General features: G+C 46.6%; 1 protein-coding gene across 1 annotated transcript in view; it reads right to left on the bottom strand.

Moving 5' to 3' along the window:
• Window positions 1-9: 9 nt before the first annotated feature.
• CLCN1 (chloride voltage-gated channel 1) overlaps window positions 10-16,818 on the bottom strand; it is a 30,542-nt gene continuing 13,733 nt past the window's right edge. The window contains exons 12-23 of the mRNA XM_055335192.1: window positions 16,417-16,566; window positions 11,712-11,781; window positions 11,426-11,536; window positions 9,267-9,480; window positions 8,897-9,030; window positions 7,023-7,249; window positions 6,609-6,720; window positions 6,199-6,278; window positions 5,963-6,001; window positions 2,880-2,984; window positions 2,699-2,785; window positions 10-2,208 (exon numbers count right to left, since the gene is read on the bottom strand). Coding sequence (XP_055191167.1) covers window positions 1,858-2,208; window positions 2,699-2,785; window positions 2,880-2,984; window positions 5,963-6,001; window positions 6,199-6,278; window positions 6,609-6,720; window positions 7,023-7,249; window positions 8,897-9,030; window positions 9,267-9,480; window positions 11,426-11,536; window positions 11,712-11,781; window positions 16,417-16,566 — 1,680 coding nt within the window. The 3' untranslated portion in view covers window positions 10-1,857. The remainder of the gene's footprint in view (window positions 2,209-2,698; window positions 2,786-2,879; window positions 2,985-5,962; window positions 6,002-6,198; window positions 6,279-6,608; window positions 6,721-7,022; window positions 7,250-8,896; window positions 9,031-9,266; window positions 9,481-11,425; window positions 11,537-11,711; window positions 11,782-16,416; window positions 16,567-16,818) is intronic.

Here is a 16,818-nt window from a genome sequence, read left to right as displayed (position 1 = left end):
TTTTCCTTTGGGGTTAAAGGCTGTGCAGCACGTTTTTCAACAGTCCCGAAACAGGGCTGTTTTTATATTCTTGTGAATGAAACTGCTCTTGCTAAATGATTTTCCTTTGGTTGGGGGGGGCGGGGGGAGGGGGGATGCACTTTCGTTTTCAAATCACTTTATTAAAGAAAAATCCAAATTTCCCATTCCTCCCCTTCCACTGGCCCTCCTCCCCCCACGCCTCCCTTCTTACCCTTGTGCTTGGGAGGGGCTCTTGGTGAATGAGCGTATGACCTTCTCTTTGCCCTCACCTCTACGTCCCATACTCTGTCTTCCAGGTCTGGGAAATATCCATTTTTATGGCCAGTCTTAGCATGTTTTCTTAATGTGACATTCCCACCCCAGGCCCAAGAGAGATTCTATGACATATATTACAGAGAGAATTATATATAAATATATATATATATAAATATTATAGATTATATACACATGGGCACGGGCTCAAATGCCCACTGCCAGTCCCCCTCTCCAGGCTGCTCTCTCTCTCTCTCTCTCTCTCTCTCTCTCTCTCTCTCTCTCTCTCTCTCGGCCTGGGGAGGTGGAAGGGATGTCATGTTGGAGGGCGACAGGCTGTGTTCAATGGTACTAAACAGAATGTGGTGGCACCTCTGACTATGAGTGTCTTATTTGGGGGATGATGGAGCCTGGGCACAGGGGAGGGGAGGCAGGAGGATGTCAGACAGGGGGTAAAACTACACAACTGGACGGGGCACAAAAGGAGGGAGCAGGGGAGCCGTGGATGTGGAAATGAGGGCTTCTGGGGGCTCAGAGCACCTGGGACCACCTCATAGGAAAGGCAGGCCAGCGGCAGGCACCCTGTCGCTGATTTGGGGAGGAGGGCCTCTGACTTCCGAGCATGGGAAGCATCAAAGGGGCCTGCCATGTTGGCATTGAACCCCCATCTGTCCACCTCTAGAAGACGAACACAAAGAACTAGTCTCAGTAGGGCTGGTGGCTGAGAGACCCAGTAGCCTGGCTGCCCTGAGGCTCGGTCTTGGTGGGAGAAGCCCCGGCCCCAGCAGCTGGAGGGCACAGCTGACCCTTGGGCAGGATAGATCGGGGAGGACCGTGGGGAGGTGAGGGTTAGTTCCCAGGAGTGCCCTGGGACCTGGAGGGCGAGGAAGCCATGCCTGGTGTGAGATGGGGCGGATTTGTGCCTGAAGGAGGCATGAATGCTGGGCAGCAAGACACCTGCTTCCTGCACAGAGACCTTTTCTCTTGCGGGCTGCCTATATCCCGGCCAGGGGAGCTAGGGGACTGGCCCTTGCCTGGCGGCAGGTAGTGGGAGCCAGGATGGAGGAGGAGGAGGCAAATATCAGGGAGCGGCTGTAAGTGGGAGAACAGGGTTGGGGGCTCTGAGAGTGGCGTGTGGATTATTCCTGAGTGTATCCTGGGCCATCAGCCCACGAGGCCATGAGGTTCTCCCATCTCCCCCCAGGCCACAGTCACTGTGGGCCTCCCCCCGTGGAGACTGGCGGACACGGGGCAAAGCCAGGAAGGTGCTAGGAAGGTGCCGGAACAAGAAGACCAGGGGACTGTGGGGGCTGAGGGGAGGCAGGCAGAGGCAGGGTGTCTCCCATTCACATACCAGGGAGACTCGGGAAGCCCTGTGGAGTATCAGGTCCTTCACTGGGGCCAGAACCTCCTGCCTGTCGCACAGGGCCTAAATAGCGGACTATCACTATCACATTTTAAGATTCCCAGAAGGGGCCAGGACGATGGTGTGAGGTCTCCAACTTCAGGACATACCCCCGACACACAAGTCCAGCCTCTGGCCTGGGCCCCGGGACGGTCTTTAAGAGGAGATCCTGGAGGCCGTCAAAGAATCAGCTCGTCCTCGTCCTCCTCATCCGTGGATCGCAGACTCGGGCCCTGCAGGATGTCAGCGAGCTCCTCCTCCAGCCCCGGACTCTCTCCCAGCTCCAGCTCCTCCAGCTCACCCTCCACTTTGGCTGGAGCCTCAGAGAGCAAGGGCGCTGGGGAGGGGGAGGGTGCGGGGGACTCTGGGGAGGCAGGAGCCCCAGTTCCATCCTCAGGCAGGCTCCAGGCCTCAGTGGGAGGGGGTGGGCCTCCTGGGTTCTTCCGAGTGGAAGTCGTGCTCCGGAAGCTGGCCAGGGGAGGGCGGAGCTGCACCCCAGACTTGGTGTGCCCCTCGATGGCCTTCTGCAGCTGGTGGGGAGAGGGAGGGGATAAAAGCGGGAAGAGAAAGAAGATGGGTGTGAGAGGAAGCAGGCAGGAGAGAAGAGCAGATTCGCACAAGGAGCATCGGAAGGAAGGATGTGGAGTGGCAAGTAAAGAGGCCTGGGGGCCAGGCCCACCTGCGGAGCCGGGAATCTCAAGCTCCTCTGACAAGGCCCCTTCCTTCATGACTTCAGGCGTCCTTCAGCCATGTCCCATCTCTGCCCTCTTTTTCACCGCCGTTGCCCGAGCACACACAGGAACCCGTGACTCTTGCCCTGAACCCTCCTCCCAAGCCCCCATTCTGTGGAAGATGGTGGGGGCAGCCCCCTCCACCCGCCACCTGCTCCCCCCCACCCTGCATCCTGTCTCCATATGACAAACAGAGAGGGAAACGTGGGGGACCACCCAGATGTTAAACCATCCCCTCCCCACACCCTCACTTATCCTGTGCTGCTCAAAGGGGACATGCCACCTTTACCTCCTCCAATGCCAGCACACCTCTGAGCTTCCCCATGCTGGTCACATAGGCAAGGTGGAGGCCAAGGAGCGAGAAGAGCGTGTGGGTCTGCGGGGAAAGAGCAGCGGGTCAGCGCGCGTCCGTCCGCCCGGGGCCTCCCCTGCCCTCTGCGGCCCGGAGCAGTCTGAGGGCAAGCACTTGCCTTGTGCAGGGACGTCTGCTCCACCAGCTGGAAGGGGGATTGGTCGATGCAGCAGTAGTCAAAACAGACAGGCTGGCTCAGCTGCTCCTGTTCCCAGGCCTCGATCTGCGGGATAGAGGAGGGCAGTCACTCCCCATCACGGAGCCCCCTATGACCTCAGACCCGCAGCCTGACCCCAGACAGCCCTCCCAGCCCCACCCCAGACCCTGAAATATGCAAGCAACTGTCAACAGCTCCCCCTCCCGCTTCTTCCCAGGGGCCAGCACACCCCCCATCAGGCCCCACATCCCCTTCACCCTCAGGCACTTCAAGCACGGCTGCCTGCATGTCTTCCAGCTCTTCCAGCCCCTGGTGCCCCAGACCCTTGTCACTTCCAAGCCATCTGCTGGGTCTCGTTTTCCCCCACTCCTGTAACACCCACTCCAGGGAAACTAGACGAGCCTTCCTGAGTCTGCTTTTGCTGGCCCACCCTGATTGCCCCCACCCTGACACTCCCAGGAGCACGATTTTTCATCCCCAAAGTGCTTTGCTGGTCTCTCCTTTTCAAAAACAACATGGATGGCACTCAGTCTTTTACTGGAGTTTGTCTTACCTCTGCCTACAGGACAGAGGTGAGGATGGAAGCTCTTGAGAGTGTGATGTGGGGTTGCCCACCGTGTGTTGTGGAGAGTCCAGCACATTTGCCTCCCACAGATTGCGGCAACTACTTGTTGGGTTTGAAGAGCTGTACTGAATCACGTGGCACTTAGTTGACTTGAGTAAAACCATTTTTGTTTCGTCCGTGATAGAGGCATGAGGCATGAAGCCTGAAGGCCTTCATCTCCTCTTGATTTTAGATATCCATGCCAAAATCCGCAAGTTCCAAAGTCAGGTTAGCTCTGACTTTCATAATTGAATCTCAAATTTCCTGAAATCCCTTTTCACCTTCTGAATGCTGTACTATCTTATTTTCCTACTGTCCAAATCCCCACGTCTCAAGCGTCAGAGAACGTCTTTGAAGGCCGCCTCCTAGTTCTCGTGCCCAGTGGGTAGTCCACAGTGGTGTGTTCTCCATCTGTCCCTTCCGGGTTGTTCTGGACCACAGCCCCACCTCCTCCAAACCTTGTTCTCCCTGACTGAAGGTTCACACTGGGCTTGGCTGGCTCTCACAGCACAGGATGACCACTCAGCAGGTGTGCTGTAGACATGATTTATTTGTAGGACCCTTGCCAACCCTGGTTTGGTTGCTCCCGTCCTCCTGGACCTTTCTAGGATCATTTCCTGCCTTCCTTGGCTCCATTTTTGTCTTCCCTTGAGGACCAAAAATAACAGAACTGTTTCCAGTGCATGACCACCAATCACTTCTTCTGGGCCAAGCATTATTTGAGTTGCTTTACTCCTTGAGTGGTCTCCAATGGCCTCTCATCATCTCCATCTTACAGAGGAGGACACAGAGGCACAGAGTGCTTCAGTCATTTGCCCAAGATGACACAGGTGGCTTCCGACCTTGACTGCCTGGCAGTCACATTCCAGGAAGTCCCAGCTTGTGTCCAAGGGGTGGGGGATGTCTGCTTCGGGGTCTGACATGTCCCACTATTTGCAGAGGTTCAGCCCTAGTACCAAACCGAAGCTCTAACTGTGTGTACTCCTAACAGAGGAACAGATTAAACACTTCTGGTGACGTGTGACTGCACTCTTCCACTCTTCCCACAGGCGTCACCTGAATATTGCCAAAGGTGCTTCCTCCATCTAATCTGAAAACTGGCTTCAAAATATCCTGCATTTTTATTCCTATTGGATCTTATCCTTCTGGAAGTTCCCGGTGGGTGACATGGAGACATCTAAAGTCTTTATCTTTAGATATCTTTATCTTTTTTAGATATCTAAAGTCTTCTTTGGGAAAGACATAAGCTAAAAATGTATGCTTTGTCTTGACCTCTGATTGCACTTTATTTCCAGTGGTCGTTAAATAGCCTCACTGGTCAACTAGCTTTTCCTGCTGGTGTACTTTTGTGAAGAGTGTGATGAGTGGGTTAGTACTCGAGCAAAGCCCTTCTCAACCATAGTTATGACCCACCTGATTCCTGCTTAGGGGCAGGAACAAGAACTATTTTTTTTTCCTCTGTGCTCATGGATTCGATTTTTCCAGTAACCATTGATCAGAGGGGTGTGTGTTTTGAGGCATGACCAAGGGAGAAGGGGAAGACTTTCCTTCTCTCCTGTGACTCCTTGTGCCCTCCTTCATTTGATGTGGATAATCAAGGAGGTGATTATTTTAAAATAATATTCGTTAAGGTTCTTTGTCATCTACATACTTTTAAAGCTCTGACTTTACTGCCTCCACAGGGGAACTGCATTCTTTTGCTAAATGGAATGGCTGCTAATGGACTCTTGTTTCTCGGCAACCCTGAGGTCAGTTCTGACCAGGACTGCCCTGCTGCCTCCTCCAAATCTTTACTCCACATCTGTCTGTTCTTCACCGACAAGCCCGTTCCAGGCTAGATTTTCTCTCATGGACTCAATAACAATGTTTTTTTTTTTTTTTTTTTAGGAAATAGGTGTTTGTCCAAATGAGACACCGCTGATGATATTTGCTCTTGGTTTTCAGTTCTTTCCAGTCTTGCTTCCTAGCATTTCCTAGTTGTCCACTGTCTCAGGGTCCTGGCCAATCCAGCATTGTAACCTCCCCCAGGCACCGACCATTCTAGTTTCCATGCTGCTCTTCCACATTGGTACGCGTAACTGTTGGCTGCCTGGTACATTTTATTTTAGGCAAGCTCAACCTTCCTGCACAGCTTCCACCTGGTCCAGAACATCCCTAATGTCTAAGAGATCTAAGGCCCATCTTAGCATGATGGTCCCATCTATGCGTGGAGGCTCAAAACCTTTCTCTTCTGACCCCTCTGAGAACACCACCCAGTTTCCCCCACTGCTGAGCGATGTGCCCATCCTTTTCTCCATAATCACATTTTGCTCCCAACCTCTCAAAATGCTTTCTGGCCTAGATTCACATCTTTTTCTTACAACAACACAATGAAGCAAATGAGCAATGTCTTCATCACACAGAACAATCCCCCCCCCCCCCATATTGCTGTTTCTCTTACCTCTTCAGGTGACATGTTGTCCACTAAATCCGTTGACTCCTAGAGAAGAAAGCCATAGGTCCAACTTCTTTCCATCTTTCTCCCCATGGGCCTGCTTTCCTACTTGTCATTTCTGTCCTATGTTGAAACTTCTCCATGGTGGGACCTCCTCCCCCTGATTTAGGGACCATAGGTTTCTCAGTTCTTAGAGGCATGCCCCCTTCCCCTTCCGCCCTCCACAGCACATCTACTCTCACCTGGGTTGTTTTCTTCTTCGTGGGGCGAGGTCTGCCAAGTAAGCAGCGCAGCAGGGACCGAAAGACAGAGGGTCTTTGATCTGAGAGGTGTGGTGAGCAGATGGAAACAGAAACAAAGTGGTATCTGTCCTGGGAGGAAATGAGTAGGGGGACCTTCCAAGGGCCCCCTGACATTTTGCCACACAAACTGTTCTTCCCAGATGCTCCACCTCCATAGACACCCTCCCTTCTACGCTCCTAAATCAGCCCTTGCCCCAACTCCTTGGGGCAGTAATAAGGAGATTCGGTGATTAGGACTCCCTTCCCACCCTCCCCTGTCCTCTTCCCCATGGTAGCAGCTCTTAGATGGTGGAGAGCCCAGAGAGAACCCACAAGGCATGAGGGAGGGTACATGCTGGGAGAATCTTTACCTGCAGGCTCCGGTGCTTCTGGCTGCTGTTTGTGGCTGGGCAGGGGCCCATTGGACTCTTCAGAGGACAATGGGGCAGATGGTAAGGGGTGAGGAGGAGAGAGAGGAGGCAGCTGTAAGGAACAGTAAAAATTCTTAGTCCCGGGGAAGTGGCTGCCTAGAGCCTTCCTGCCTCTATCAGTTGGTGTCCTGGAAAGTCTGTCTCCATCCATTTACCCCCACACCTGGTCAGAATTCCTATATCCCTCTACGTTCTCATTGGTACCATCGTCTGCAAACTTATCTCCTTCGGCCCCCGGCCCCCAGGGACACTGGTCTCCTTGACTTTCTCAGTGACCAGCTTCCCCTCTCCCTCTTCCTGATCTTCCTTTTCCCCATCCTATCCTGCTCCCCCAGCCCTTCCCTGCTTGGTCACCTCGGGCTTCCCAGAGAGGTCCTCATCTTCATCCTCATCCACAAAGGCAAAGGACTCCCTTCGGCCCTCGGGTGAGATGCCTTGGTGTCCCTTCCCATCGTAGGGCAGCTCAGACAACTTCCTCGCCATGTCCTGGGCCACCCGCAGCCTCCGCTCAGGGCCCAAGTGGCGCTGCAGGAGGGACTGTAGCTCTGAGCGCTCCACGGAGCCCAGCAGGATCATAGAATCTAGGGGAGAGCCAAGCTCAGCCTGAGTGCCTGCTCCATTCCCCTCTGCCCATCACCCCACTCAACAAGATTGACTGAGGGACAGAAGTCCAGCCCTCCTGCTTCCTTTTCTAGCTTTTACTCTCTCTTCCTGAAAACTCATTTCAAACATCTTCCAGGATTGACCTTTTATTTCACTCATTTAGCGCTTAGAGACCCAATTGATGATATACTAATTGGTGCTAATTTATACTTATTTTGATGCAGCCTTTCCTTTTTTTTTTTTTAAAAAAAAAAGATCTTATTTATTTATTTGAGAGAGAGAGTGTGTGTGTGTATGTGTGCACAGAGGGAGAGGGAGAAGCAGACCCCCCACTGAGCAGAGAGCCTGATGTGGGGCTTCAATCTCAGGACCCTGAGATCATTACCTAAGCCAAAGGCAGATGCTTAACCAACTGAGCCACCCAGGTGCTCCAATAAATAATTCTTTTAAAAATTAAAAAAAAAAACTGTTCATCCAGAACAGTTTCTTCTGTCCCTCAGGTTGGACACTGAAGGACAGCTACCATTTAGCTAAGTAGCAAAGAGAACCACATCAGGGGCTCCAGATTTGCAGCTGAGCTTCACTATTCATGAATTCCCGATTTATGAATTTGTCTCCTGGCTAAAATACAGGCATTTGTAAACCCCAAATCAGTGCTCAAGATGCCTTTACTGGCATACACAGACCTGCACAGAGCAGCAAACCTCCCCATGCACACATTCCCAGCTGAGGTCGGAAAAGCAACATTCTGCTTCTTGTCTCAGCTCTCATAAACAAGCATTTTTTCAGTGGTCTACTTAATGCTGCATTTGCACATTTTTGTGGGGTTTGTGTTGGTAATTTTGCTGTTTAAGACCCTCCCACCCCCCACCCCAAGCAGGAAGGCTGTGATGTGCTTTATGGAGAAAATATGTGTGCTAGGTAAGCTTCGTTCAGGCATGAGCTGTAGCCCTCTTGGCCATGAATTCTAGTTAATGAATCAACAGTATATATTAAATAAGGTGTCTTTAAAGAGAGACACACATAAAATAAGTTTATGCATTCATTATTTGAAAAAAATGGGACCGGAGGAATCTAACTCTATATTTTTCTCCAGGGCGACAGTTCAGTATAGTACCCCTAATTCAGTGTTCACGGTGACTTTAGAGAACATAGCTGCAATGACTAATGAGTATTGGCTGTAGTTCTCTAATTGGATTTTTTAAAAGATTCATTTATTTGAGAGAGAGAGAAAAAGCAGGAAGGAGGGGCAGGGGAGAGAAAGATTCCTAAGCAGATGCTCCACTGAGCATGGAGCTCGATGCAGGCAAGGACCGATTTCACAATCCTGAGATTACCATCCAGAAATTATGGCCTGCGCTGAAATCAAGAGTTGAACACTCAATTGACTGCACCACCCAGCTGCCCCTCTCTAGTTGGATTTTTAACTATCTTCTTATGATTGTGTTCTGGCTATAGTTTTCCTTCTCAAAGATGTTGTGTTCCCTAAGGAACATAGGCTGGGTATCCTGTGGCAGACCAGGTGGTCCCAGAGATAAGCCCACACTACAGTGTCCCCTCCACCTCTGTGGAGCACCTGTTCAAGTCACTAGCTCAGGGATCTGCTTCCTTTTTTTCCCACTGACCTTTAGAATCAACCAGTGGTAAAGTCTTGACTGTGGTGGTCTGGAGCAGGGTTCGCAATTCCCCGTATGTGCAAGTAGCTGAAACAAACTTCACATCACGAACCATGATGTCCTCAACAAATATGGTAAATTTGCTATGGGGGAGAAGGCATGGGGGGTTAGCCCTACCACATGCTTATTCCTTTGCTGTCCCTTCTATTCCTCCCATGGTTTGCCACGCATTCCATCACTCATAATATTAAGTACATGGAAACATAAAAATAAGTAAGAAGCAATGTTTTTAAATGTTGACTCTAACCTCAGTCTCAACCTCAGAACCTCCCACCCCTACCCCATCAAGTCTGAACTAATTCCAGCTGGTGCCCCTGACCTGAGCTGGTTCCAACCAAGGTCAGGCAAGTAGGGTAGCTTCTTGACCTGGATGATGCTGTCATAGAGGGAGGGCTGCAGGCTCTGAGCCACCATGTTGGCCAAGATGACAGCCACCATCATGGGCAGGATGTGGGCAATCTGACCCGTTAATTCGAAGCAAATCACAGCTGTGGAGACTGTGTGGGATACTGCACCGGTCAGCGCTGCTGCCCCTAGAATGACATGGGAACGTACTGGTGGGTTAGGGCTGCCATTCTTAGCATGGAGGGCATGTGAGGATGGGATGGGGACATGACCCTGGTCAGTGCCAACACTCCTGATATAACCATCTGCTGAACTGTTAGAAAAATCCTTTTGATCTCATTCTATATACTTTAGCAATTTACAAAACCACTGTGTATGCCCAGATTTTCATTTATAAAATGAAGATAGTGATGTCCTATGTATTCCTTGCTTTTAAAAGTTTGGATTGTTCTTTTCTTTTCTTTTTTTTTTTTTTAAAGTAATCTCTATATCCAACATGGGGCTTGAACTCCCAACCCTGAGATCAAGTCACATGCTTTTCTGACTGAACCAGCCAGGTGCACGAAAAGTTTGGATCATTGTTGACTAAGCATTTTAAAATCCAGTGATAGCATTTTACATTGGATCCTCAGGTTTTGATGTCAACAATTTATGAGAGAAGAGAGTCAAAATCCAGGATTCATGCTGTAGTCTTACAACAATGACACCTGTGTCAGATTCTGATTCTACAACTTCTAAACTGTATGAGTAGAACTTGATTCTTCTGGAATTCCATACGCTCATTTCTAAGGTAAAAAAGATCATTAAATAAGTTCTAAGGCCCTTGCAGTTCTAAAATGTTATAATTCTATGAACTCTTTGAAAACAAAATCTGTCTTACTTGTTTTTAGCTATGTTTCCCATCAACAAAAATAGTTACTAGAAGGTATACATGGAAAGAGAACAAGACAAAGTCACAAAAGAGAAGGGCGCAGATGGTAGAGCATGTGATTCTTGATCTCACAGTGGAGTTCAAGTCCTACATTGAGTATAGAGCTTACTTAAAAAAAGAAAAATTGCAAAGGGAAATATTGGGATGGGATATTTTTACAGGATGGTGCACACGATATACTCCAGAACATGAACTGTCATAGGAGATATGTATCCTGGGAAATGTCCACCAGGGAAGATGGGGTGACACCTGAGAGGCATGGAGATGGAGAATGAGAGCAGATGACTCTTACTGACGAAGGAGACTTCCATAAAGGACTGTGATGGAGGAGAAAGGTCACCATATGCACTGGAAAGCTGCCTAATGCTTCTATATCTATGTTATGGGGTTTTGGTGAAAAAGAGGAGGGAGGAGGCATAATTATTTTGAAGATTATACTGGTCACTGTGTTAGGCATGGTTTTGGTTGGATGGGATTATAGATTTAATGAAAAAAAAAAGATTATCACAGATTCTCAGAATGATAGAGCTGTAATATACTTTAGAAGTCATTTTAGACTAAAGAAACTGAGATGCAGAAAGGTAGCTAACTTGCTCCACAGTCATCCAGGTGACAAGTGGAAGGGATGAGTACAGAGCCCATGTTTCTCAGTTCTTAGTCATGGACTTTTTTTTTTTTTTTTTTTTTTTTATTTACTCATGAGAGACACAGAGAGGCAGAGACACAGGCAGAGGGAGATGCAGGGAGCCCAACGTGGGACTCAATCCCAGGTCTCCAGGATCACACCCTGGGCTGAAGGCAGGCACTAAACCGCTGAGCCACCTGGGCTGCCCTTAGTCATGTACTCTTAAGTCCCATCAAAATTAGCACATCTGCAGGTTGGGATTATCCAAGCCAGTCACCTGTACTGTTGTTTCTATGAGTCTTTGGAAGGAAAGAAAAAATCCCTTACCAAACATTCAGACACAATCCTAGGTGCTTTCATTCTTATCATTTAATCCCTATAATCCCTTTTCTACATAAAGAAACTACAGCTCAAAGACGTTTAGTAAAAGCTAATGAGAGTCAGAGCCAAAGGTTGACTATTTGAATAAAAGTTGAATCAAACAGCATAAAATTAAAACTGCATTGTGTAGTCGGGAATAAAGATGCCAGTTTGAGTGTGGCTATTAGGGGTTACCAGAGGGTGGAATGTGTCTCACCAATTACCGCATAGCCTCCGGGTAGGATCTTGTAGATGATGTCATCAAATAGGATGCCATCAGGGAATAGCATGGCCATGATCTCTCCTACCAGCCTCCCAAATGCAGCTCCTAGAGGAAAGATAAAAGGAAGAAAATCCACTTCCTTATCCTCTAGATTTCAGAGCCAATCCCTCCTTGTGCCCTAAGACCAAATACAAGCCCCTAGCATTCCAGGCTTCCTTAATTTCCCAGTACCCTAGACTGCAGCTATCAGCAAGATCCCAGGTTTCCCTTCAGAACTTACCTAGCACAAACACAGGCATGAAGCCTCCGCAGGGTATAGGCATAGTGGTGGCCACGATGGACATCCAGAACTGGGGTAAAAAGAGGTATCAGGACACCCTCTCAACTCTGCCCAATACACATACACATACTGCACGTCCTTCCCACTTCCAACCCTCCTTCTTGCTTCAAGGGTCACAGAAACCCTGGGGTAGCTAATCCTTCTGGAAAAACCATCTTGTCTGCATCTTTCCTTCGGAACCGGAAAACGTGGAGTGCTTGCTTAGGCTAAGAGACCACCAAAGACAACACTGTAAGAAAGTTCCTCCTGATGGTTAACCCAAATCGTTCCTACTTGGAATGACTACATTTGCCTTTAAACAATCTAGAACAGGGAGTGGAGCCCCTGGGGACTCCTGTCACTGCTGCAGAAGGGTCCTAGCTTATACCATACCACCTAGCCCAAAAAGGTTACCTCAGCAAAAAAGCCTGAAACTCCTGAAGCTGAAGAATATCTTTTCCTGGTCAGATTATGTTTCTGAGGAACAGCCCAGCTCTAAGTTGCAGACACCTTAAAGTCTTAATGACTTATTATGTGACTAATTTAGCTTTGATGTAGTCATTTACAGACCCGTTTATGTGGCAAATCTCACAAGGAAGGCCTAGAGCAAAGACGGTCCTGTCTGAGTCATTTCCTTTAACATCAAATTGCCTTAAAAAGAGGCTCAAAAAATCAGATCTGTCCTGACCATACTGGAAGGGCTAGCCAAGGTGCCAGAAAAGATCTTGAAGGCCAATTTTGTCAGGTAGTATTCCAACAGAAACTGGGACAGTTTTAGCAGAAATAATATGTACATTCTGTGGCAAAGAATGTGGGAGAATTGAGAAATAGAGTGAAGAAAGGAGTATTGGTTGAACTTTTGAAATATCTGCAGAAGAAATAAAAATATGAGATATAGCATGTAAAATTAAGAAATAGGTTTACATATCACTTCCAAAATAAGTAAGCCAATCTTACAAAAGAATCTCAAACTCATGTGATGAAGGATGGTAGTAACTAAATCAGACCAAATTGCCAGGATCAAAATATTTATGATTGAAAATCTGTACTAAGTGCATTGTAAGCTAATGAGAAATAACATTTCTTACTATTCTGAACCTTAGAAAGATTCTCTTGAGCCAGGGCTGATGTCAAGAGGCCATGACCAAGGCTCTGAGAAGGCTTCATCCTTGACTCTGAGATGAGGCAAAATGCATACTTCTTCATGTCAGATATGGCCATGTAAAATAGTTGAGAATGGCAAAGTCAAATGTACGAAGGAACAGAATATAGACTGAGAAAGTCTCCAGTATAAAGCAGCCGTGTATCTTGTTTTCTCTGTCTGTCTTCAGTATTGGACTGGTGCTCATCAATGTAGGTAGGTCACTGGAGAGAGCGGGAGGGAGAGATGGAAGGAGGGAGGGAAGGGAGGGAGGGAGGGAGGGAGGGAGAGAGAGAAAGAGAGAGAGAGAGAGAGAGAAAGAAAGAAAGAAAGAAAGAAAGAAAGAAAGAAAGAAAGAAAGAAAGAAAGAAAAGAAAGAGGAAAAGAAAGAAAAAGAAAGAAGAAAAGAAAAGAAAAGAAAAGAAAAGAAAAGAAGCTCTAAGAAAGAGCTTAGTCAAATAGTGTCCATGCAACACAGAAAAGGCTTCTCAGAGCTCCTATTTGCTGAAACACCCAACAGAAATGCTTGTTGAGGAATTTGTTGAAACTGCAGATGACCAGACACCATGTCAGTCTCTGTGGACAAGGAGTTCTAAGCGCTTAAAGCTTACTTAACCTTCGCAAATGATTCTGACATATAACAATTGGAGATCCCTTGAACTATTCTGTACCATCTCTTTGGAATAAGCGCGGGAAAGCTTTATGGGATTTTGTAGGCTCGGGTTAATCTGAAAGCTCCAGTAATACAGTTTATAGGTGGCTGATAGGTGTGATTTCCGAGGATGAACTTTGGATTATCTCCCAAGATAAGTGTAAGAACAGATGAGGATCAGAGGACACTGAAGTGATCAACTCCTAAAGACAAAGAATGACACATGAGGTTAGCAGGTTAGCAAACTTTTTGAGCTATTAGCACATGAAAGGAAAGATACAGAAGCAATGTAAATAATGTAGAACACAAATAACTCCAAAGAATTTAAACACCCAGTTCTAGAGGACTGGGAAACTAGAGACCCATCAGGAGAGATTCCATTCTATTTAGAACCTTCACAAGAAGAAGTGCTATGGAGAATTCTACAGATTCTCAGGCTATGCTGATCAGTGACACTAGGTAATGAGACTTATTAAAAAGGGAAACCAGGAAGTTGTAATTTTATTCACACCCATTGTAGGAGCTGCTGACTACAACCTGATGATAAGATTGAGGAAGATGGACGTCCCCTTCATCAATAGCTGAGGACGTCATCTGCCCGTACAGATATAGCCAGAAGCCCACACAGGCTAAATTTCAAATCAGACTGTGGAAAAATAGTTATAGTCACTTTCATATTCTAATTTGGCTACGTAGCCTATAACCTACACTTAGGAATAAATAAAGGGATGGATGTGCATATGTTCCAATAAGAGAAAAGTGAAAATGCTGGAAGCAGTGATAATCAGACAATATCATGGATTTATAGCAATGAGTGGTGTTATGTTTACAAATATTATGGAATGGCATAGGCCTGCTGCACACTGTGGGACTTGAAATATAGCTCAGGAGATATGTGAGTTTCTTCCCTTGTTATGTTATGACATAAACATTATCAAGGTTGTAATTCAGTGAGAAATTAGTAATAGTGACATAAAATTGAGTCCTGCTATATAACCCATGTAGGCTTCTGAGAATAAACTTTAATCTATGAAGTCGAATACATATATATACTTGGGAATCTGGGAGAGTGAGGTGAGGTGTAGGGGAAATGTTGAAAAATATATGGTATTTTGTTTCCACAAAACTTTGCAAAAGCTTGACATTTTAAAAGTATGTATGATCCCACAGTTTCTATATAGTTTAGTCTAGAGGAATATCATCCTGATATTCGGAAAACATAATCATTATCCTTGAGCAATAAATTCTGAGATATTATCAAAACTTGGAACTGGTTTCTTACAGGAAGTTCAGAGAAGATGAACTCTGCATTCAAAGTCGAAAAGTCAAATCCCTAACAAGACACTGAGGACTTATTTATGATAAAACTATCAAATCTTTTGAAAGAAGAAATAAGAAAGACCTAATTAATAAAGTAGGTGTACAAAATACAGAAGCTGTTGACCCACTGAAACCACATGGAGTGGAATGAGAAAGAACATGCACAGACACAGCTTCCAGAAACCCAGAGCAAATCCTGAGAATGTAAATCACAGAGTTGGAACCTGGCGTGTCAAGCACCTACTGTCTTTAATCACAGGATCCTTAACAAGTACATTAAAGGAGCAGCAAAAAATAAAGACATTTTTTCAACTATAAGCATGGATTTGCCAAAGATTAATAACCAAATATTATATATTTGGCACATGGTAGGTGTGTAAAAACATTAATGGATAAATGAACCCACTACAGCTATTATAATGTAAATACAACTTAGTGACTCATATTCTGGGAAAATATAGATTCACAGCAAGTATCATGAATAAGTGAGTAGCAAGGAATTCAAAAGCATGAAAGATCAGTGTGGACAGACTTTTTAATGAGAACCCTAACATACAGAGGAAAATGTTAGATCATTCAGGCAAGACATAGCATTAATAATAAGGCAATCACTGAAAAAGAAAAAGAAAAAGAGAAAACAGCAATTGTAATAGATGTCACAACTGGGGGGTGGAAATGAGAATGTCTTTGTATAAAGCAATGATTGAGAAGTCTATGAAGACATGGTCTTCAATGGGCAGACAAGGAAGAGACAGGCTTTGGTCTCCTAATTGAAATGAGGAGAAAATGGCTTGAAAGTCGCAAAATCCTCATGGCCTCGCTATCAGAATAGGAACAAAATGCATATAAAAATTACTTATAGGGCTGGGGAGGTAGCTCAGTTGGTTAAGTGTCCGACTCTTGATTTTGGCTCAGGTCGTGATCTCAGGGTCATGGGATTGAGCTCGGTATTGGACTCTATGGTCAGCAGGGAGTCTGCTTAAGATTCTCTCTCTCTCTCTCTTCCTCTGCCCCACCCCATGCTCATGTGCTCTCTCTAATAGATAAATAAAATCTTTAAAAAATTATTTATAGTCACTAATAAAATTAAGTTAAATATTTTTATCTCTTTTGCAATTCCAGAAAAGAGATTGCTCACTAGATGGGGAAAAAATGGATATGAAAATCATCTAAAAATGGATAATGGGATACATGGAGACTGGAGTTCCTAATCATCTAATATGTGAGGGGATTTGGTTAATTTATCTCAGGTGTTTACACAGTTACCTATACTGCTCAGCCCTGTTTCATCCTTGTTTACTAGGCTACTGTGATGTCTTAATCATTTTGCAAGTAGAACTTTTAGCAGGCTGATGGTAATTATGGCAATATTGCTAAGTTGACATGAATGAGCAATTAATCCAGATATTGGCTTGCTTCTATAGGCGAGCTATTTCTCTTTAGGTTGGACGAAGCCCCAGTGAAGTTGTACCCTCTCCTACTCTATGCAAACTGTGTGTTTCAGTTCGAAAATGGACAGAAGCTGAAGGGGTCAGGAGTTCAAGGAGGGGTACCTTCATGATAAAGAAGAGGAAGATGATGATGATCACGTTGACCCGTGGGTGGATCCACACAGCCGACCGGCCCAGGCTTTCAGGGTCACCCACATGCTTTACCCATGTGTTATTGTCGAATAGGGTGCTGATGGCTTCACGTGGCATCAACTGTGAGAGGAGGAAGCAAAGGGGGCAAGTCTCCAACGACATCTGGTACTAGCACTTTGTACAGAACTGATTCATTGTTCAGGGGGCTCAGTCTCATTGCTCAAGGGTCTCTCCTGTTCTTCTCTCAGGGAGTTTCTACCCTTGGGCAAAAGTACCTGTGCTCAGAGACCTGAGGGACGTCTGTGCTATGGCCTGGCCCTGGCTGAGTCCCTCAGACCTGACCCACCCCCCTACCCCGGATTCCTTGGAGCT

Source organism: Nyctereutes procyonoides, unplaced genomic scaffold, assembly GCF_905146905.1.
Source record: "Nyctereutes procyonoides isolate TBG_1078 unplaced genomic scaffold, NYPRO_anot_genome, whole genome shotgun sequence".
Lineage (NCBI taxonomy): Eukaryota > Metazoa > Chordata > Mammalia > Carnivora > Canidae > Nyctereutes > Nyctereutes procyonoides.
This window is presented reverse-complemented; position numbering and strand designations above follow the sequence as displayed.